At 40.6% G+C, this 22,439-nt stretch overlaps 1 protein-coding gene across 1 annotated transcript in view; it reads left to right on the top strand.

Moving 5' to 3' along the window:
* Nucleotides 1-22,439, top strand: part of SSU72 (SSU72 homolog, RNA polymerase II CTD phosphatase) — a 62,001-nt gene extending 39,562 nt beyond the window's left edge. The window contains exons 3-5 of the mRNA XM_073316867.1: nucleotides 15,330-15,469; nucleotides 19,931-20,049; nucleotides 21,844-22,439. Of these exons, the coding sequence (XP_073172968.1) occupies nucleotides 15,330-15,469; nucleotides 19,931-20,049; nucleotides 21,844-21,945 (361 nt within the window). The 3' untranslated portion in view covers nucleotides 21,946-22,439. The remainder of the gene's footprint in view (nucleotides 1-15,329; nucleotides 15,470-19,930; nucleotides 20,050-21,843) is intronic.

Raw genomic sequence — 22,439 nt, 5'->3', positions numbered from 1 at the left:
CTCAGTTTCATCCCCTTACTCCTAGGTGCACCTCCACAGCCATGATTAGGAGATCTGAGGGTTGCATTTTTCTTGATTGTGATCATTCTCTCAAATCCACACTCTCTCTCCAAGGCACTAATTTTTAAAAGAATCAACATAGGTTAAAATGCCAAATGCAAAAGCAATTGAGAAGCTTTCTCAAGTAGGAGCAATCAAAATTGTGCACAGCTGCTTCCTGTTAATAGGAAAGAGGGCCAAAGGCTGTCCCAGCATGGGTGTGTAGTACTAGGTGGGGCTTGGTACTTAGGACCTATCTACAGTAGGAGCACTGTACCATTACCGGAATTCCAGTATGCTATATCTGCAAAGTGCTCCTAGTTTGGGGGCAGCTATGCTGGCAAAGCTGCACTTTGTACCAGTATGTCAGTAACTCCTAGCTTTTATGTAGCTCTTTTCATCAGTAGATCTCAAAGTGACCACATTTGTAAGGCCCTATCTTCCCCATTTCAGTCCTGAGGAGCGAAATAAACTATACCAAGAAAAGTGTAGTTTTACCAGTACAGTATAGCTGTGTCTACACTAGAGACTTCAGCTGGCACAGCTATGTCAGTTAGGAATCACACCTTTGCCCACGCCCGATCAACCGTGCTATGGTGCCAGAAGCCTGTAGTGTAAACATAGGCTTCGTTGACGAAGGCAGCAGAAAGACCACCCTGTCAAAGGTGAGAAAGGGTAGCGAAGTTAAAGGCAAGACCCACAGGGCGAGGAAGAGAATGGTGAGACATGGTCCCTGGAGGTGGGTTACTGACCGTTTTAGAGAGGACTAATAATTAGAGCCTTTCACTTCTAGGTTGCCAATTTGAACCTTGCCCTGTTTCACCAATGAACAGAAGCTGTTACTGTTGTGGGTGGTGTGGAGACTCTGTGAAATGCAATGGGTGGCCAAGGCATTTCAACGCAAACCACTACCATCATAATTGGCCCCCTTCTTAGCAGTCTGAGCAGACAGGACATGGACTGAATGGGCCGTGAAGACTAAACTAAGCCAGAGGCTGTTCCTCCAGGGCAAGGTTGAGCTGTGTTGGGAATCCAGCCTTGCTGCTGCCCATTCAGGGGATAAATACTAGATTTCATTCTTCTTATGAGCACTAAGCAACAAAATATTAAAGATTAAAAGCTACTGGCATCACAAGGAGCATCTTAATCTGACACCTATTTCCTGGATTAAACTGAACAGGTCATCCTAAGGATGACTGGGCAAACCAGATCGAGGTGGATTTGCGAAATGAAAAGCTTTGCATTTTCATGCTGAATTTATTCATCCAATGCAATAGAATAAAAATGACCTCAGTCAGGCTAGTATAGGGAGTATGTTGGTTTAGTTTGATCTTGAGTGCTCTTGTTTTCCCCACATGAAAATGTCCTTTGAAAACCTGTTTAGTTGCCATTTCACCTGTTGTTGTGGCTTCCTTAAGTGAAGTTGAGCCTGGCTAATGCTTAGATGAGATCTCAGAGGAAATCCCACATGCTGCTGGTTCTGGTGATTCAATGGGTAGGAGCTCTTTCTTCTGACCCCATGTGGGATCAGCTCTCCAGGATAACATCAGGCACTGTGCTGTATTTCAGATGTGATTTAAAACTTTGTGGTGTTATGGCCTTTATCACAAAGATAAATGGCATCACCTCTGATGTCCGTGCTAAATTCAAATGTCAGAAATTGCATTCTGCCTACCTAAGTTTTCCACCTACAGTTTCAAACTAAATATGATGATTATCATAGAAATGTAGGGCTGGAAGGGACATCCAGAAGTCCTCTTGGTACAGCTCCCCTATGCTGAGGAAGGACCAAGTAAACCTAGAACATCCCTGACAGGTGTTTATTCAACCTGTTCTTTAAACCCACCAGTGATGGGGATTCCGCAACCTCCCTTAAATCCTATTCCAGAACTTACACTACCCTTGTAGTTAGAAAGTTTTTCCTAATATCTAACCTAAACCTTCACTTACTGTCACAAACTGTTGTGTGGTGCTACTGTGCACTACTGAACTGTTCCTGGCTGTAGTTCAGTGCAGGGTGACACAATTCCTTTGTGTAGTTCAGTAAACACTTCTGTGAGGCACCAGAAAAATGTTAGATAAGTGTTATGTATTGTGTGATCTTTGGGAGTAAGAGAACCAAAGGTTATTTGAGTTGAAATGTAGAATCCTAGAATCGTAGGACTGGGAGGGATCTTGAGAGGTCAATCTAGTCCAGTCGCCTGCATTGGTCCTACTTAAATCATTTCAAGGTTATGAACAATTAAACATACTTCAAGGGTCACAAGTTAGTTTGGGCCTAAAATTTAGATTTTTATTTTAAAAATACTACGAAAACTAAGATCAGTTAAAGGATTCCCCTACTTTGTGATACAACTATATTTTGTTTAGTTGTAAACATTCCCCTGCATTGATTGCAATCCAAACTTCATAGCATTACTAGCACATGATCCACAAAAGTAAAGTGACTAATCTGATTTTCATTGTCCAAGTGGAGAGGAATATAAAAATCAAGAACTGGTATTAATAAGTAACCTTGATATTTTAACTTTATTTCCAGTGTTGTGTAAGGCATTGACACCAAAAAACTTTTCAAGTGTGTTTAACCCCAAAGTATCCCCTTTTTGTGTTTTAAGACACTTGATCTAATACTCGGAACCTGAGTTACGTTACACAATACAATGAGCTATATAGACACAGTCTGAACTACATAAATTTTATGTTTAAAAACATGCAGTTTCCATGCAAACTGAAATGGATCTAGCCATATTCTTGTAATAGTAAATTGTAACAGGCTGCAGTGTGGGACTTTTAATCCTGATTCTTTTTCAGTCTTATTCCCTGGAGAAATAAGGAAGGCTCTTAAACTACTGGAAAGCTAGATCAGTGTTTTTTTTTTCTAGGCCACCTGGAGGAAATGTTTGGTTTTCATTTCTGCTAATACGACACATACACAATACAGAATTGACGTTGTAAATAGTAGCCAGTTAGAAAGCTAAGATGATACCATGGAAAAATGAGACCTGTAAATGCCAGTCCAAACAGCTATAGTTGGCTTGTCTGCATAGCAAAACAGAACATTTGGTTTCTACAAAGAAAAATTATGGTATCTGTACCGGTATGTTGACTACTGTACCCAGAGCATGAGTCATTTGCATGTCAGATTTTTATTTGAAGATTTAAAAGCCCTAGGTGCCGGGGATAGCTATAAAAATGTTTTCACCAAAAGTGTCCACTTCTTTGGTAAACGCAAAGTTAAAAGCTGGATACAATTTACCAAATGGTTTTTAATATAATCCCCACTGTGTTTTAGATAGCGACAAACTTTCATCTTAAATCAGTTGTGAATTTCATGTTTAAAAGGCTCATTTGGTAGGTGTATAAAATGGAACATTTGAAATACTTGGGTGGATTGAAGCTTAACTTGATAATATGTACAGAATGTTACCTAATATATGCCAGTAGTTGTACTCATGCACTATTTGCATAGTGCCTTTTGTGGGCCTGAGAAGGCTTTCCGGTATTAAACCGTGCACCATATTAAACCATATATTCAGACTCTGCTTAAATGCAGCCCCTTTTGAGCATTATCATGGTACCAACAGTGCTACACAGTAGGGGCAAGAAATTAAAATTAGGGCTGTCAAGTGATTAAAAAAATTCATCGGGTGATTAAACAATAATAGAATACCATTTACTTAAATATTTTGGATGTTTTCTACATTTTCAAATATATTGATTTCAATTATAACACAATACAAAGTGTATAGCGCTCACTTTATTTTTTATTACAGATATTTGCACTGTAAAAAACAAATTGTATTTTTCAATTCACCTAATACAAGTACTGTAGTGCAATCTCTTTATCATGAAAGTTGAACTTACAAATGTAGAATTATGTTAAAAAAAAATAAACTGCATTCAAAAATAATGCAAAACTTTAGAGCCTACAAGTCTACTCAGTCCTATTTCTTGTTCAGCCAATGGCTCAGACAAACAAGTTTGTTTACATTTGCAGGAGATAATGCTGTCTGCTTCTTGTTCACAATGTCACCTGAAAGTGAGAAGGTGTTCTTATGGCACTGTTGTAGCCTGCGTCGCAAGATATTTACATGCCAGATGCGTTAAAGATTCATATGTCTCTTCATGCTTCAACCACCATTCCAGAGGACATGCATCTATGCCGATGATGGGTTCTGCTCTATAACAGTTCAAAGCAGTGTGGATCAGCACATGTTCATGTTCATCATCTGAGTCAGATGCCACCAGCAGAAGGTTGATTTTCTCTTTTGGTGGTTTGGGTTCTGTAGTTTCTGCATCAGAGTGTTGCTCTTTTAAGACTTCTGAAAGCATGCTCCACACTTCGTCCCTCTCGGATTTTGGAAGGCACTTCAGATGCTTAAATCTTGGGTGGAGTGCTGTAGCTATCTTTAGAAATCTCACATTTGGTACCTTCTTTGAGTTTTGTCAAATCTGCAGCGAAAGTGTTCTTAAAATGAACATGTGCTGGGTCATCATCCAAGACTGCTAGAACATGAAATATATGGCAGAATGTGGGTAAAATAGAGCTGGAGACATACAATTCTCCCCCAAGGAGTTCAGTCACAAATGTAATTAATGGATTCTTTTTTTAATGAGCATGGAAGCATGTCCTCTAGAATGGTGGTCGACACATGAAGGGGTATGCAAATGTTTAGCATATCTGGCACATAAATGCCTTGCAACACCGGCTACAAAAGTCCCGTGCAAATGCCTGTTCTCGCTTTCAGGTGACATTGTAAATAAGAAGCGGGCAGCATTATCTCCTGTAAGTGTAAACAAACTTGTTTGTCTTAGCGATTGGCTGAACAAGAAGTAGGACTGAGGGGACTGGTAGGCTCTGAAGTTTTGCGTTTTTGTTTCTGAGTGCAGTTATGTCCCAAAAAATCTACATTTGTAAGTTGCACTTTCATGATAGAGATTGCGCTTGTATGAGGTGAATTGAAAAATACTTTCTTTTATATCACTTTTACAGTGCAAATATTTGTAGTAATATAAAGTGAGCAGTGTACACTTTAGTCTGTATTTCAATCTTTGAAAATGTAGAAAAAAATATGTAATATATTTCAATTGGTATTCTATTTAACAGTGTGATTAAAACTGATTTAATTTTTTTAATTATGATTAATTTTTTGAGTTAATCTTATGAGTTAATTAATCAACAGCCCTAATTAAAATAGAATATCTGTCCAACTATGACAATGGCTTCCTATGCTGGAAAGGGCTGGCAGAGTGAAGTACCCATGGCGTGTATTGCCCTTGCCTCTTCATGCTGTGTGCCATAAACACATGATTGTCTAGCTGTGTTTGAAATTTAAATGCATCAGATACTACTGCTGTTTATTTTAAAGTATAGTTGGCCTAGGAAGATGATCTGTGCATTGTTGTCTGTGTGCCAACTCTAATTAATTAGAGCTCTATGGCTCAGATGCTGCTGAAATCTCTGTGAAGAAACAGATTATGCTAAACCCAGTTGGACAAAGAGTGAATAGTACATAATTAATGGAAAACTCAGGGTATCAGGGTGCACAGTTAGTGATCTATTCCTCCTTCCCTCACTTAACTCCCTTCCCCTGGCATGACTGTACAAGCCCCGTTTTATTTCCTGTTCCTCCCATTTCATTGTCCTCATCGCTTCCTTAGTTATTTACTCTGAATTATTTTTTCCCCTTATTTATATTTTGGCAGTGCCTTGAAGCTCTAGTCATGGACCAGGACCCCACGTGTGAGGAGTACCAACACAGAGCACAAAAAGACAGTCCCTCCCCCTAAAGAGCTTACAATCGAAGTAGTGACCCAATAAAGTTACCCATGTCTGAGCTATGCCATTGTTCAGGCCAAGGGCTGTTCCTGTTGAAGGTGAAACCATTTTCTTTGTGCATTAAGGGCCTAAATTTTCAAAAACTATTAGTTATTTTAGGTGCCCAACTTGACACCTTAAAGGGACTTGATACTCCAAGGGTGAATGCTAGGCACTGTCTGAAAATCAGACCTCTAAGATGTCTGAAGTTAGTCATACAAAATCACTAGTCACTTGAAAATGTAGGCCCTAGAATACATAGAATTATAAAGTAAACATCCAAGGGCATTTGAGGGAAAAGAACTTTTTTTGGCTATATCCTACTGCTACATCTGTTCTGTACTTTAAATTGTGTATGTAAAATGCTCAGTTAACCATAGAATGTCTGAGACCATGAGCAGACAAAATAGGTGGGTGGGGTCTAAATGCAAAGTCTGTTGCATCTGGAAATGGATATGAAGAATGTCCTATGTTTAGGAATGGTCATATTTTAAGAAGGGGAACTGTGAAGGTTTTTACATCTAAACCATACAAACAGCCAGTATTTTACTGTCCTCTCTGTATAGGAGGTTTTTGTCCCACATCCATCAATATGGAATTTGACCACCCTACACAGCAATAATTGTGGTACAACTACAGTGTCCTTCCAGCTACGTTTCATGCAGGAGCCCCTCTGTGTTTTGATATAACTGGTGACTCATTCTCCCCACTTTATTTATAATCAGGGGGAAAACAATCCCAAAATAAAATGGAACAATTGATTTAGGGCAACTTTTCCTGGCCTATTTTATATTGAGTTTGAAACGGACTTTCTTCTTTACTGTTACAAGCATTGTTACAAAAATTGCCTGCTTATGTACAAGTAGTTCTTGCCATGGTCTGGCTGAGGTAGCACCGGAAACCATATTCTATGATACTGGCAAGAATTGCCTCTCTTTTTTTTTTTTTTTTAATAGTAACTTCCCTATTTTAATGCTTGTGAAAGGTGCTGGGATGAAAGTCCTGGAGACAGAAGCCTTTATCCACAAAATGTACATTATGGCCATTAGTTTCCTCCCCCTTGGTTCACCCCAACAATGTGCTTCAGTCCTTCTCTGAATGGTCCACATCCATAGGTGAAAAAGGAGTTCATTTGCCATTCTTGGTCTTTTGAAGACTGTTCACAATGGGTACAATGGTGAGCGCTGATAGATGTGGTTTTGTTTTTGTGTGGGTGTGTTTTTTGCGGTGTGGCCACCTACATGTTGGAAACTTGACTGGAAGCTCCCATTCTTCCCCTGTTGGCCATCAGAAGGTGGTAACTTCTGGCAACCTAATGATGTAGAGCTCCCTATCTCATTACTGAGTCATCTAGTTCCCCTGTAACTCTTTTTTTTAAAATGACAGGATGTTAGTGTAATAACTTCATCCCTTTTCATTTCAAGGTAAGATTATACAGAGTTGGTTTAATTAATTAGGATTGTCTTCATGCTGGATTTAATAAATGCATAGCAAAGTTTAGCATTAATTAATGTAACTGACAGGACTGATAAAAGCATGTGGTAGGCTCATTTTGTGAACACGTCTGCTATTGTATTTAAGTCCTGACTTGCAGTACTCCTGCTCTTCTACTTCCTTGCCTTCCCTGATCAGAGATTCCCCGTGATGTCACATTGCAGGACAATTTTGGGAGTTGGACTAATGTTTCAATGTTAAAGAGCAGTTTAATAGCTGGCTGTACTATTTAATACACAATATGTCTGTATATTTTCATAGAACTGGAAGGGACCTTGAGAGGTCATCTAGTCCAGTCCCCTGCACTCAAGGCAGGACTAAGTATTATCTAGACCATCCCTGACAGGTGTTTGTCCAACCTGCTCTTAAAAATCCCCAGTGATGGAGATTATACCACCTCCCTAGAAAATTTATTCCAGTGCTTAACCACCCTGACAGGAAGTTTTTCCTAATGTCCAACCTAAACCGCCCTTGCTGCAAATTTTGTGTGATATTGCAGGAGTTCTTTTAATAAACCTCCCTTTTTGGGGTGCTTGCCCTTTCACAGTGCAGTAGTAGGTTAATGCATGAGGAAATATAATAGCATTGGTCACTAGCTTTGGGTTAGATCTTTCAAAAGCCATTTTTTCTGATTTCTGTGATCAAACCCTTTCACACTTCAACAGAGGGGCAGATTTTGATCTCGGTTACCCTGATGTAAATTTGGAGTAACTCCCCTTGAAGTTAATGGAGTTAATTACTTCTGATTCTCCCTGGTGTGAAGTGTGGAATCTCGCCTCACTTTGCGATGTCCAGAACACATCTGTTATGTGGTATCTGAAAGTTCTCTAACAATCTAATTCTCTTGTCTCAGCAGACTTTGCACTCTTTTTTTGCCATTTAAAGTGCTTAAAAGAAATCTGCCACCATCAAGTGCAAGACTTTTCCCTAATCCTAACTCCAAAAGAATGGACTCTGTTCAGGCTAGCTGGTTTCTGTGCTCCAAATCTCACTAGAATATCTGGTGCCCTGGCCAAGATCACAGCTTCACTGTCGCCTTGCTACAAAAGTAAAACTAGAGTTTTTTACATCATTGTGAGCTTGTATGGTGGTAATTTTCCACGCCCCCACGAGCCGTTTCCCTTTAATGCCACCTTGTCTTTTTCTCTTATTGTCCCCTTGTGGTTCCATATACGAAGTGTACGCCAATTAAAATCCTAATCTCTGAAAATGGTATCCACAGGTTTAGAGTTGGGTTAGGTCTGGCCTACAGCTGTGAAGATGCATCTTTAATGTGGGGGGAGAGGATAGAAAACATCTGGATGCTGACACTAAGTCAGCTTCTGAGGGATCTCTTCCATTTAATGCAGCTTGACTTAGCATCGCTTCAAGGGTCTGAGTGTGAGGCTCACAGTGACTTCTATCGTCTGTGATGGTAATGTACATTTATTCCCTTAAAATCTCTGTATTTCCTTGTTCCAGAATTGTCAATGGTCAACTATACGTGAATCATACAGAAGAGTGTTATCCCACCCTCAGAGAAGTTTGCACGAACACATTATTTTACATCTCAGATCATGCTGTTTACACGATGAACAGAATATTACTCTTACTAGACGCTTTTGTAAACTTTGGGGAGAGAACCTAGCCTTTAGTACGATCGACTATGCTCTAACTTTTTCTTAAATTTTAACTTCTGAAATAGAATTTAGAATAACTACAGTACTCAAAGGTGGTGAATAACTTCATTGTGGTATAAACATAAACAGAGAGCCTGGACCTAACACATTCAAGCCATACGGTTTTTGTTTTTGTTTTAAAAACCAAATCCCCCAACCACTGTATCTGTATTTTATTACATGATTCACTCTGTTTAAACATTTTGGCATGTTTAGTACAACTTTTGAAATAGTTGCAAATTATAGAACTATAAATCTTTAGGCCTCTGGAAAACTGTAAATGGCGGAATTGGGAATAAGAAAAAGGACACACGTCTAACTGGTTAGAAGCACAAAGTCGTACAAGAGAGATGACTGAAACTTGGATAAAGTGAACTTCTTTAAATTTTTAATTAGAAATTTTCAGGCTAAGTAGCAGAAATACATCTTTTAGACGATTTATTGAAATAGGAAGCAAAAATATTAAACTTAGAATTTAGATAAATGTTTTAGATAAATGTTTGCATGAAGAGAATTCCAACTGAGAATGTGTAAAAAAAGCTCGGGTTCTGCTGCATTGTCTTAAGTATCTACTCAATGGGCCTCATTCTCCTTACACTGGTTTAAGATCGGCACAATTCCACTAACTGCAATGGAGTTACTCCAGATTTACATTCATTTAAATGAGAGGCGAGCTGGGCTCATTAAGTAAGAAGAAAGACAATGCAGCAACAATAGGATAGAAGAACCCAGCAGCACAGGTTGGCAATTGGCAGTGATTCATGCTAAACAAATGCAATATAGATCCAGTCCTGTAGAAGTTATTTTGGGTGGGTGTTTAGAGAAAGTGATTGCTTGATCCAGTTTTCTTAACCAAATCACCATGGTTTGGAAGCCTAAGACTGTTTTAATATTTTAGTAGCTGACTAAACCTTATAATGATAGGACATTGCTGCACTCTTCAGAGTTGGCGACAAAGAATCCCTGTTGATGTCTTAAATACTAAGTTTTAATTCCTGTACCAGTACTATATAGCAATAAACCAAAGTGTCCTCTTACTATACAACACATAGAATATCAGGGTTGGAAGGGACCTCAGGAGGTCATCTAGTCCAGCCCCCTGCTCAAAGCAGGACCAGTCCCCAACTAAATCATCCCAGCCAGGGCTTTGTCAAACCTGACCTTTAAAACCTCAAAGGAAGGCTATTCCACCACCTCCCTAGGTAACGCATTCCAGTGCTTCACCACCTCCTAATGAAAAAGTTTTTCCTAATATCCAACCTAAACCTCCCCCACTGCAACTTGAGACCATTACTCCTTGTTTTGTAATCTGCTACCACTGAGAACAGTCTAGATCCATCTTCTTTGGAACCCCTTTTCAGGTAGTTGAAAGCAGCTATCGAATTCCCCCCTCATTCTTCTCTTCTGCAGACTAAACAATCCCAGTTCCCTCAGCCTCTCCTCATAAGTCATGTGTTTCAGTCCCCTAATCATTTTTTGTTGCTCTCCGCTGGACGCTTTCCAATTTTTCCACATCCTTGTAGTGTGGGGCCCAAAACTGGACACAGTACTCCAGATGAGGCCTCACCAATGTTGAATAGAGGGGAATGATCACGTCCCTCGATCTGCTGGCAATGCCTCTACGTATACATCCCAAAATGCCGTTAGCCTTCTTGGCAACAAGGGCACACTATTGACTCTCAACCAGCTTCTCGTCCACTGTAACCCCTAGGTCCTTTTCTGCAGAACTGCTGCCGAGCCATTAGGTCCCTAGTCTGTAGAGGTACATGGGATTCTTCTGTCCTAAGTGCAGGAGTCTGCACTTGTCCTTGTTGAACCTCATCAGATTTCTTTTGGCCCAATCCTCTAATTTGTCTCGGTCCCTCTGTATCCTATCCCTACCCTCCAGTGTATCTACCACTCCTCCCGGTTTAGTGTCATCTGCAGACTTGCTGAGGGTGCAGTCCACGCCATCCTCCAGATCATTAATTAAGAATATTGAACAAAACTGGCCACAGGACTGACCCTTGGGGCACTCCGCTTGATACCGGCTGCCAACTAGACATGGAGCCATTGATCACTACCCATTGAGCCTGGCGATCTAGTCACCTTTCTATCCACATCGTGACATCAGACTTTAAGCCGTCTACTGCGCTGCTTGTAAGAATAGCTTCTTTAGTGTGGATGAAAGCGTGACTGTGTGTTTGAGAGGAGTAAGAAAAGGAGGTGCCAGCGTGATATGTAACCTAAACACGTTCAGGCCGGTACTTCCCCTGGCTTTGGCATTGAGCTAGACTTTGAGGTGGGAATAGTCTGAGCTCAGAGTCGTCTGTTCAGCACGTGCGCGGCCAGCTGTGCTGAATTGCTTGTGAAGGTTTAAGATACGTATTGCTAACTATAAGGAATGAAGGAAGACACTCACTTTGCTGAGGACTTGCCTGTATGTATCTGCCAACTAATATACTAATAACACAGAGCTAGTGTGCATCTCTGTGTGTTTGAATTCTATGAGTTGGGAGGTTATGAATAAACTGATTAGAGGGGCAAACAGTGGGTGGGCTTATTCTTGTTTGGGATAAGGTGGGAGGACAGAGTATAATCTTCTATGAGATGATCTCTTGAAAAACAAAACTTTAAACTAAGTTGAGTTTGTTTTACTGTTCATTGTGATCTTTTTCGCTTTGTGTGGAATGAGTGGTGGACAGCTGATGAGTTGAGTTCTTTAAATTTTGCAAAGACCTAAAGAGTTTTTCCATACCAAGAAATGAACACCATACATCTTTCGTAAAATTGAGAGACTGCTCATGTAAATAGCTTGTGGCTTATTGACTAAAAATTAGTACATAGTGCTAAGGGTACAGGAGAAATTAGGTGTGCATGCAGGCAACATTTTCTGCCTAGAGTCAAACGCATTTGAGCCTAATGCTAATTATGCTTTTCAGTTTCACCCTTGTGGGATTCCATTGGCTTCAGTGGAGTTACTGTGGCATGAGATCAGAATCAGGCCCATTATAAAAGGCGGTGGGATCAAGGATGTAAAATGGGCATAATACAATTGACAAGTAGTGGTTTGTCTAGGTTGAAAACATCCTGGAGAAATGCATATGCTGCTAGTGTTGACTTGCTGAACATCACAGTGGTGAGGTTCCTGCTGGAGCTGAGAGCCAGCATTGCTGTTCAAAAGTCAAAGGAAAAGTTTGTGTACACCATCTGGAGAGGTGGCTATGCCAAAAAATGTGTCTGGAATGCATAGGGGAGGAGACAGTGGGGGTGGGACACTGTGTGGGCAGAAGAGGAAGGTCTGACTCAAATGACTCTCAAGATATCTGAGCAAGCATAGTGGAGACAGTGACACAAGTGTCACACCATGAAGGCATATTGAAATTCACCCCAGCTTGTGATGAGGGAAAGAAAACAATCATGAGTACATAATGCAAACACTCACCATTACCACCTCCAGTTTTTCAACGTGTGGTATGTTGGTTTTTTCAGGTGCAATGTGTATAATAAGAGCATATATGAAAATGGCATAAATCTTAAAATACTTGTTTCTGGCCTCTTATTCTGTATGTAGGCAGATGGCCCCTGGGAGAAAGTAGCTCTAAGTTGGCAGAAGAGGTAAAACTTGACTGTGGGCTTTTTAGTAAATGTAATTCTCTGCCTTAGTGTTCAGCAAAGAAAGCTAAAGGACAGATGCTAGAGACATATTTTATCTTAGAAAGGAAACATACCCGGGAGAAACTGATATTGTGCCAGAGCATGTGATTAAGAGAGTATATAGACCGAAAAATCCAGGACCAGATGGGTTCCAAATCAGGATTCTGAAGGAAGCAGAAATTGGGGGCATACCTGATAGATTGGAGAGTAGAAGGAAAGCATATGTTTTAGGCACATCCGGGGAACTAACATCCATTAAAGCAGAAGCATGAACAACATGGACTCCCAAAAGGAAGAACGTGGCTAGTAAATCCAGTGGAGCTTTTCAAGGATGTAACCAAGAGTGACCTGGTGAAACTATGGACCTAGTAAGTGCTATAGAACTATTTGAGTGGATAACTAATTGGCCATTGTAGACCAATCATAATTCTAAGTGAAAGCGTTTTTGGAGAAAGGGATAGCGCAAGGCTTGGGGGAGTGATTTTCATTAGTGATCTGGAAGAAGGAAACATTGCAGTGAGATGACAATTGGCTGAGGATATAAAAAGGGCAGTGCCAATCTTTCTTTTGCAGAGCAAAAGACATTCAGAAGAATGTTGTCTGTTAAGCAAGTGGTCTGGACAATTCACTGCAGAGAATGTAGGCTGATAGTGAAAGACCAAAATAATAGAAATAGACTATCCACTCTATCTACAGCAGAACACTGAGTAGGCAGAGGAGCTGCGGTTAATTTTTGATGCAATTCAAAACTTTTGTTTTATTAAACATCAGAATTCAGTGTTGAGGAGGGCATAGGTGAACATCTGTAGGTTAGAGGAAGTGACTTAACGCAGTTCCTTCAACACCACTCGAGAATGGATTTGGGATAGTCTGAATAGATCTGGTTACCCAGGCAGCAGAGGGGAATTTTAGAACTCACAGGATAACGAGAATGAAAGATTCAGGGATTTGAGTCCTAAATTATTTCAAAGAGTTAGAAACTAGATCTTTAGAAAAGAAGTTAGAGGGGATCTGGGAGGAGTATGAATCTGTAAAGAATGTAAAAATGGATAGCTCACTTCAATGTTTGCAAGATTCAAGATCAGAAAGGGTCTGGCTACTAAAGAGGGGAATTTCTTGACACAAAAATCACACATTTGTAAATGGTGCATCTTTATACTGGTAATAATCAGTGCAAACTTGCATTCTCCAAAGACTTGTTTGTAAGTATCACTGCTTCTTCTAAGGTGAGAGGAAAGATGTGCATTGGCTAATAGGTTTTCTTCTATCCACACATTTTTGGTGTTCCTTCCTAATCCACGTCTGAAACTGCTTCCAGAGAGGGTTTTGCCTAAGGGCTTTAAGTTTAACCAATTTATTTGAGCATAAGCTTTCGTGAGCTACAGCTCACTTCATCGGATGCATACTGTGGAAAGTGTAGAAGATCTTTTTATACACGCAAGATCTTCTACACTTTCCACAGTATGCATCCGATGAAGTGAGCTGTAGCTCACGAAAGCTTATGCTCAAATAAATTGGTTAGTCTCTAAGGTGCCACAAGTACTCCTTTTCTTTTTGCAAATACAGACTAACATGGCTGTTACTCTGAAACCTGGCTTTAAGTTTGGTGTATTACCTTCTGAAAATATCTATTTTTAGAAATGGAGTGTCTGGAAATAAATAAGTGGTCTTTCACCTAGGTTTCAAATTTATAGCAAGACTTTGTATGTTGAACAGTTTAAAAAACAATTGAAAAAAATCCTAGAGGCCTGATTCTGCAGTGGTTTGACAAAAAGCATAAATGAGCCACAGGTTAAAATGGCCCTGTATGCTGGCATATTTTACTGAAACCGAATGTTGCAGAAGCCTGGGAAGATAATGATGGTGTTGACAGCAGTATGTCCCATTCCTGTATGGAACTGGAATGCAGTGTGTGAATCCTGACCCTGAGATTAGTCATATCACTGTAATAGATACTAAGCAGCAGATGAAATTCATCCCTTTCATATGGAGACGGTATAAAGTTCCAATAAGCATAAATCAATGTCTTTCTCCAGCACACCCAGGCCTGGTGACATATTTTCAAGGCACTTTTCTCCTTTGGATTTTTTAATTCCCTTAAGAAGATCAGTTATACAAACCCAGTTCTGAGTAGGTCCCACACATTTTTGCAACTAGCATTAAGAGCACAATATGACTGGCTTGTAACATATAGGCCCTTACTGTGGGAAATATTGTATGCAAACAGAAGACATACATTTTTATGTATATAAAACGGGTACATGTCATTAATTGTTCAAGTATTGTGGCTACGGAACTCGCTCTATAAAAGACAGACGTTTCTTAAAGCTTCTTCATTTTCAGAGCCTTCGAGGGTGATTTTTGCTTCTGTACTGACAGTAATAGTAAATTTCTGTGAAGGTGGCTGTGTATTCCAGAGACGCTGTGAATTTTCCTATTGGGTTGTTTTACCAGCTTTTAGGAGGTTGCTGTAGAGTTCAGTTAAGTTCATTGACCTTTATATTTTCAAATAGGAGACATCTTTTATCTCTTCCTTGGGTGGGTTTATGGGGTTTTTGTTTTTTGTTTTGGTCCTAATTATTAGCTTCTAAGCAAACAAAGGCAAATAAAGAGTAATGGAAGCATTTACTTTACTGAAAATACAAAAATTTACTTTCCAAGTTACTTAACTCTAGAAACTTCAGATATACACAGAATGGGATTTTACACATGTTGGACAGAAATAAGCGAATCAAGCCACGACCAGAAAGATTCCAGAACTGCAAAGATGTGTTTGATCTGATTCTAACTTGTGAAGAAAGAGTCTATGATCAAGTAGTAGAAGGTAAGGACCTTGGATGGTTAAACTAAGTTTACTTCAATTACCCTTTTAGTCCCTCTCAAATTGGAAACATCTGTATCCAACCCATCTGGCGTCAGGTGGCAGATGCATCTGGGAAAAGACTAGTGGTCCCTGATCTGGGGTCAGATGTGTCATAAAGGTGATGGCTGGCTGGGAAAATGCCAACTATATCTGTAAAAGATGTTAGTGGGGTGTGCAGGTGCCTTCAAAGCAGGTTGGTGGGATTGGAGGAGCTATCCTGAAAGTCAAGTACATTTACAGACTAAGATTCCAAAAGCTTCTGAGGTCGGAATCCCAGCAGGCTGAATATGGTGCATCCTGTCTTTATGGAGAGGGTGTCACCTTGCAGGAGAGAGATGCAAGACAACCCTCCTACCTACTTCCCTGAAAGCAGAAGTTGCCATTTGGAAATGAGTCCATACAAAAGTCTAGGTGTGTCAGTTGCCCAATCTTTACTACAGTTCAGACCATGTTAACAGTAACCAGGCTCTGGCATAAATATGGCGAACATTGGTTCAGTGTGTCCACACAGCAGTGTCTCACCAGCTATGTTGGCCTGTCCACATCTCCATAATACATAACTGGGTCTGTATGTTCTAGGAGAGCTGCCTAGATTTTCCACAGATTACTGATTCAGCTGAAGACTGCCAGAGGCAGAGGGTTGCGGGTGCTCTTCTATCAGAGCCGTGCACCATGTGATATTTTCCCCTCTGCCTTCCCCCCCCCCACCCCATGCAAATCCTGGCAGTGGGAAGACTCCTAGACTTTAAGGCTGATCATCTCGTCTGCCCTCCTGCACATTGCAGGCCACAGAACTCCACCCAGCCACTCCTGGAATAGACTACTAACCTCTGGCTGAGTTACTGAAGTCCTCAAATCATTATTAGAAGACTTCACATTACAGAGAATGCCCCATTTACATTAGTTTAAACTTGCAAAAGTGATCCATGTCCCCTGGTGCAGAAGAAGGCACTCCCCCTCTCCCCGCCAAAGAGTTACTGCCAGTCTGACCTGGGGGAAAATTCCTTCACAACCTTAACTGGTGATCAGTTAAACCCTGAGCATGTGTGCAAGACCCTGGAAAGCACCAAACACCTGGAAAAGAATTTTCTGTAGTAACTCAGAGCCCTCCACATCTAGTACCCGATCACTGGCTGTTGGGGATATTTGCTACTAGAAGTCGCAGGTGGGCTACATGCCACTGTAGGGAGTCCCATCATACCACCCCTCCATCAACTTATTGAGCTCAGTCTTGAAGCCAGCTAAGTTCTTGCCCACACTGCTTCCCTTGGAAAGCTATTCCAAGGCTATTAGAAATCTTCACCTAACTTGTTGATGGCCAATTTATATCCATTTGTTCTTGTTAGCATTGGTGCTTAACTTAAATAACCGATCTCCCTCCCGGGTATTTATCCCTCAGATATATTTATAGAGAGCAATCCTATTTCCCCTCAGCCTTCTTTTGGCTAGGCTAAACAAGCCATGTTGTTTGAGTCTCATCATAAGGTAGATTTTTCCATTTCTCTGATCACCCTAGTAGCCCTTCTCTGCACCTATTCCAGTTTGAATTAATCTTTCTTAAACATATGAGAGACCAGAATTGCACACAGTATTCCAGATGAGATCTCATTAGTGCCTTGTATAATGGTACTAACGCTTCCCAGTTTCTATTGGGAATATCTCGCCTGATGCATCCTAAAATTGAATTCGCCTTTTTCACGGCCGCATCACGTTCATGGCTGATAGTCAGCCTGTGATCAACCAATACAACAGGTCTTTCTCCTCCTTTGTTGCTTCCAACTGATAAATCCCCAGCTTATAGCAAAAATTCTTTTTGTTAGTCCCTAAGTGCACGAACTGGCTCTTTGCACCATTAAATTTCGTCCCATTGCTATTACTCCAGTTTTTAAGGTCCTCCAGATCTTCTTAGCTAGCTAGGCAAGGTTAGAGGGTCCCATCTACATTTCAGCAGTCCTGCATTAGAGCCTAGTTACTGCCTGACAATCATGTTACAACCCTGTCCATAAGCAGGGTTGAAGCCAGGTATGCCAAAACAGTCAGAAGCCGTGGGCTAACAGCCTTGGTGTGGATATATAGAGTCAGCTCCATTACAACCTGACTATGAACTTATTAAAAACTGTAGCTTGGATGATCCCATAGTCTGAGAGCTATCTCCAGTGCTTAATGGTATCAAGAAATGTTAAGTTTGTTTTTTATTGAGAGAAGTGGAAACTGGTTCATGTTACACTAAGTAAGCAGGTTTCAGAGTAACAGCTGTGTTAGTCTGTATTCGCAAAAAGAAAAGGAGTACTTGTGGCACCTTAGAGACTAACCAATTTATTTGAGCATAAGCTTTCGTGAGCTACAGCTCACTTCATCAGATGCAAAGCTTATGCTCAAATAAATTGGTTAGTCTCTAAGGTGCCACAAGTACTCCTTTTCTTTTTACTAAGTAAGCAACCGTTCAGTTGCCGAATAGTGAATGCTTAATGCTTACATGGCACTCTCTTGTGCTAAAGGCCTTTAAACAATCCTTATAATGTGCCAGAGAGGTAGAGACGTGCTATCCCCATCCTGTGAATGGGGTAAATCAAGCCAAGAGGTGACATGCCCAAGGAAATGGAGGTTCAATAGCTTTCTTGGTGGTTCTTTCTCAGTTGAAGCCCTCTTTACCTGTTTCTCTTAATGCTGTCACAGAACAGCTGCCACTGTTGACAGAGCCCAGCTGAGTGTGCCAGAGGGGCTGTTGGAGAATCTTGAGGAGCCTCATGGGCGTGTGCCGCCACACGCTGAAGGCTAATGCAAATGTGATGGTACTTAGAAGTGAGAGCGGAGGCAGGAACGGAGCAGTGTAGCAAAGTCACTAGAGGAGCTTCTGCTGAACTGTTGCCCTGCATTTATCTTTGGCCGGCATTGCCATCACCAAATACGAAGGACGCACTCTGGTTCGTTAGAAGAGTCTCTTTACTACTCCACTGGAGACAAAGTTCCTGTCTTAAACATCCCTACAAATGCTGTCCCTTAAAATTCAGAGTGCTTGGCTCCAACTAATGGTAAAATTAGCCTGGGGAGTATAAATCGATAGTATAGATGTAACAGTGCTTTGCACATACATGGTGCTTTTCAAGGGGGATTGTCCTCATGTTACAAATTGGGGAAACTGAGCACTATGAGGCTAAATCATTTGCTTGAGGGTATACAGTCAGTGTCTGTACCAGGAACAGAACCCAGCCTCCTCGGTAACCATTCAACATGCAATATTCCATGAATCGTGAGGAGTTGTCTTTAAATTCATAAAGCAGCCAATAAAATCCAGTATCTTATATGTTTAAATAAAAGTTTTGCCTGCCTGCTTAGTCCCGTATCAGCATGTTGCCAGCTCTCCAAATCACTGTCTATTTCCTTTGGGTTTCTGTCAGTTGTACTATTGCAGAGCTCTGGGGGCTTTAAGGGAGCTGGCTTGGACCCAGTTTGGCTTTTACAATAGTAAGCGCCCTGAGATCTGAATGAATTGCCACTAAACTCAGCATGCGCTGCTCGCAGAGAACAGCTCTTGCTCTAGTATTTTAGAAGAGCGTTTTGTCTATATGAGGGTCGGTGGTGGCAGGCAACTGCTCATTCAGTTTCCACATTGTGCACCTCTTTCACAGTGTGACGAGACTCTTCATAATTGGCAAATGAACGAGGGTTTGAGTGCTGCTGCATAGCTCCTGCTATGAATGGATGATGAAATGTTAAACCGGAGCCTTTGGCTAACTTTGCCAAGCTGAGGTTGCAGGAGGTGGGTGGGAAGGAGAGCCTCTTGTTAATGCAGAGCACATGACTGGAAGCTTTATAGAGTAGTGAGGAACCACACTAATAGATATTCCACAGCCTTGCAGAATATGCTTCCCTGGGAAGTGTTAACTTTTTTGATCTGTGAGTGAAACACATTAAGGCCAGTTATTTCAAAAATGACTAGTGAATTTGAGCCCTGGCTTTTGAGACACCTTAAAGGGACCTTACTTGCAGAGGATATGTGCAGAGCATTCTCTGAGAAACAGGCCTCTTTAAGGTGTCTCAAGTTGAGTACCCAAAATCACTAGTTGCTTTGGAAAATCTTTGCCTAGGTCTTTATGATCATCCAAGTAAAGGCTGGGCAAGTAACTTTTGTGCTTGGGCAGGTGAGCTCTTGTATCCTTCTGGAAGGTTCAATTATTTTATTTATAGCCAATCTCCTTTTGCTTCACTGAATACTTGGGGGTGCTGCACAGCAAAATAGAAAAACATAAAATAGCCTGACCTCTTAAAACAAGATTCAGGGAGGACTGAGACAGGACAAGACCTGTTTCGTTACTATAGCCCTCTCTCCCCATAAAGGCCTTACAAATATTTTCTTGGATGTCCATTTAAAGCCTGATGGTTTTCTGAAGTGTTGCTGTTTTGTGTGGTGTTCCCAACTAGATTTGAATTCCAGAGAACAGGAGACATGCCAACCCGTACATGTGATTAACGTGGACATTCAGGATAATCATGAGGAGGCGACTCTGGGAGCTTTCCTTATTTGTGAGCTATGTCAGTGTGTAAGTATAAAGTTCTCATGCCATATGGGCACCTTGGACTTAGCTGATTACAAGGTTTTTTTTAAAAAAATACTTAGTTTGTTTGTTTTTGTTTGTTTCACCTGTGGTAGGTGAATCTTTACCTAAAACAAAATCCATATTGACAAACTGATGTTTCTAGAATCCTTCCTTAGGATTCTCTTCAGAACGGATGTGCCTAGATGGATGAATCATCATTGAATGAATGTTTTTCTAGGCAAAAAAAGTTTAAAACAAATACATAATTAGCCATGGGCATTGTACTTGAATGAATACACAATTCTTTTAGCAACTATTGTTTAAATCCAATATTGCATAGCCTGCACGCATCAGCACTTATTACACATTGAACCCCAGATGTGCTAACACTTCACTGTGTGCATGGAAACCGTATATACTTACAGGCGCTTATGTCGACCCAAGCTTTTACTATACAGTGATTATTTTTAGATGTTCGGTTCTGAGGTGTTACAAGAATGAGGAGTGCATCTTTTCGGAGGGTTGCCCAGAATGAATCCCTCATTTGTATGTGTGGTGGGGGAGACGTCAAATGCTTAAGCAGCTGGTACCTTCTACTTTCCACCTTCAATAGTCTTAGCCCTACCACCTTATTTAATCAACACTTGTATCTTTGCTGGCTGATGCATTAAATTCTAAAGAAATCTAGCATCGTGTCCATGAAGGCAAAGGGAAAATTCTTCCACAAGCTAATAAGCCTTGATATTCCACTCTTATGGCAGACTGGTATTCCACAGGGAGTCTGGTCTAATCTCTTGATGCCACACACACACTTTCAGTCTCCAGAACCTTCTGTAGGCTTGATGAGATGGCAAAGCTCTCAAGTCTCCTGTGTGTGCTTGTGGAACTTGCACCTAATGTGGAACTTGCCGCTACTTGGATTCTTTCGCAGGGAATACTGGGTGGGGTGGAGGAGAGGTCTCCTCGCATCGCATGATCCAGGAACATGTTCATATGTAGTGCTGCCAAGAATATGCTCTAAGTAAATTGGTTTGTTTGTTATGCTATTGTTACCCAGTCTGATCGGAAGAAAAATATCACCAATATGTTGAGTGGGAACTAGAGGGGCTGTAGATGTAACTTTCTTAGGTCCTATATAGTCTCTCTCGGTCTTCTCTTTTGTCTGAGGACAAGACATAATTCCTGGCCACACTAGTTAGAAGCCTCCACTGCTAATATAGGTAGTAGGGGACGAGGATCACAATGTAGATGGGACCTTGACTGTGTTTTGTAATCTGGCTCAAGTCTTGGCTGTGTGTTGAAATAGGATTAAGGTGCCATCCGCATCGCAAAATGGGACAAAGTTGTAACTAGGTCAGGGACAACGGTATTTAACCTGCTGCCTCGCACAGTGGTCTTTCTAATGTATATGGGGCCACTGTGTGTGTTTGAAAAATGGTTCTGATTCCAGTGTGAATATGGCCCAATGTGCCAGTCTGTCTGCCTGAATTCCTTTGGGGATTTGTTTTTGTTGCTAGTAGTGAACTCAACAACCAAGCTGCATCTTTAGTAATCAAATGTGGTACAAATTACATGTCGATATTATAGTTGCATGTTATTTTGTATGTTAAAGAATACATATGTGTATCTACATATTGGGTGCATTCTTAGAATTACTAGCAAATTGCCAATGAAGTCCTTAATGTTTTATAATTTGGTCCGATTTAGAAATAAACCTAAACAAAGGAGAGCTGCCTTGTTACAAACTCGATCAGCATCATCTGATGTCAATTACTGATGTGTTCTTCCTCTTCTTAGATACAGCACACAGAAGACATGGAAAACGAAATAGATGAGCTGTTACAGGAATTTGAAGAGAAAAGTGGAAGGACTTTTCTTCACACTGTCTGCTTTTATTAAAGCACATCCGTCGCTTAGGCCTTAATGCAGATGAAAGAAGCATGTGTGTAACGTTCTGACCATACTGTACTTTCCTGGAAGATGAACTTCGAACTTTTTTTGTTAATAATTTTCCTTTTCAGTGTTTGTTTTTACGTTTCAGGTGTTCTGCCACAGGCAGGCAGAGAGACCTGCTGAATTGTACATATGAAAATGAGAAATAAAAATATACATAAAGGCCACCTATTTAAAAATAAAAATCAAGATTTTTTTAAAATCCTACTTTAATTGTTGCAAGTGGGATTTTAATTATAAAGAGTGTTTCTTGAATATGATACAGTTTATATTGTATTTTTCCAGCTTACCAATTTATTTTATTTCAGTTGTGCATTTTTTTTCTTCTTTTAATGTAATTGTCTGAATGGCTGGAATATGCAAAGATGTGAATGGGAAATGAGTATCTGTATAATATTAGATATGACATTGGAAGCATCCAATAAAAATGAAAATCTCTA

Source organism: Lepidochelys kempii, chromosome 18, assembly GCF_965140265.1.
Source record: "Lepidochelys kempii isolate rLepKem1 chromosome 18, rLepKem1.hap2, whole genome shotgun sequence".
Lineage (NCBI taxonomy): Eukaryota > Metazoa > Chordata > Testudines > Cheloniidae > Lepidochelys > Lepidochelys kempii.
Note: the sequence above shows the minus strand (reverse complement) of the source record. Positions and strands in the feature narration are given on the sequence as shown.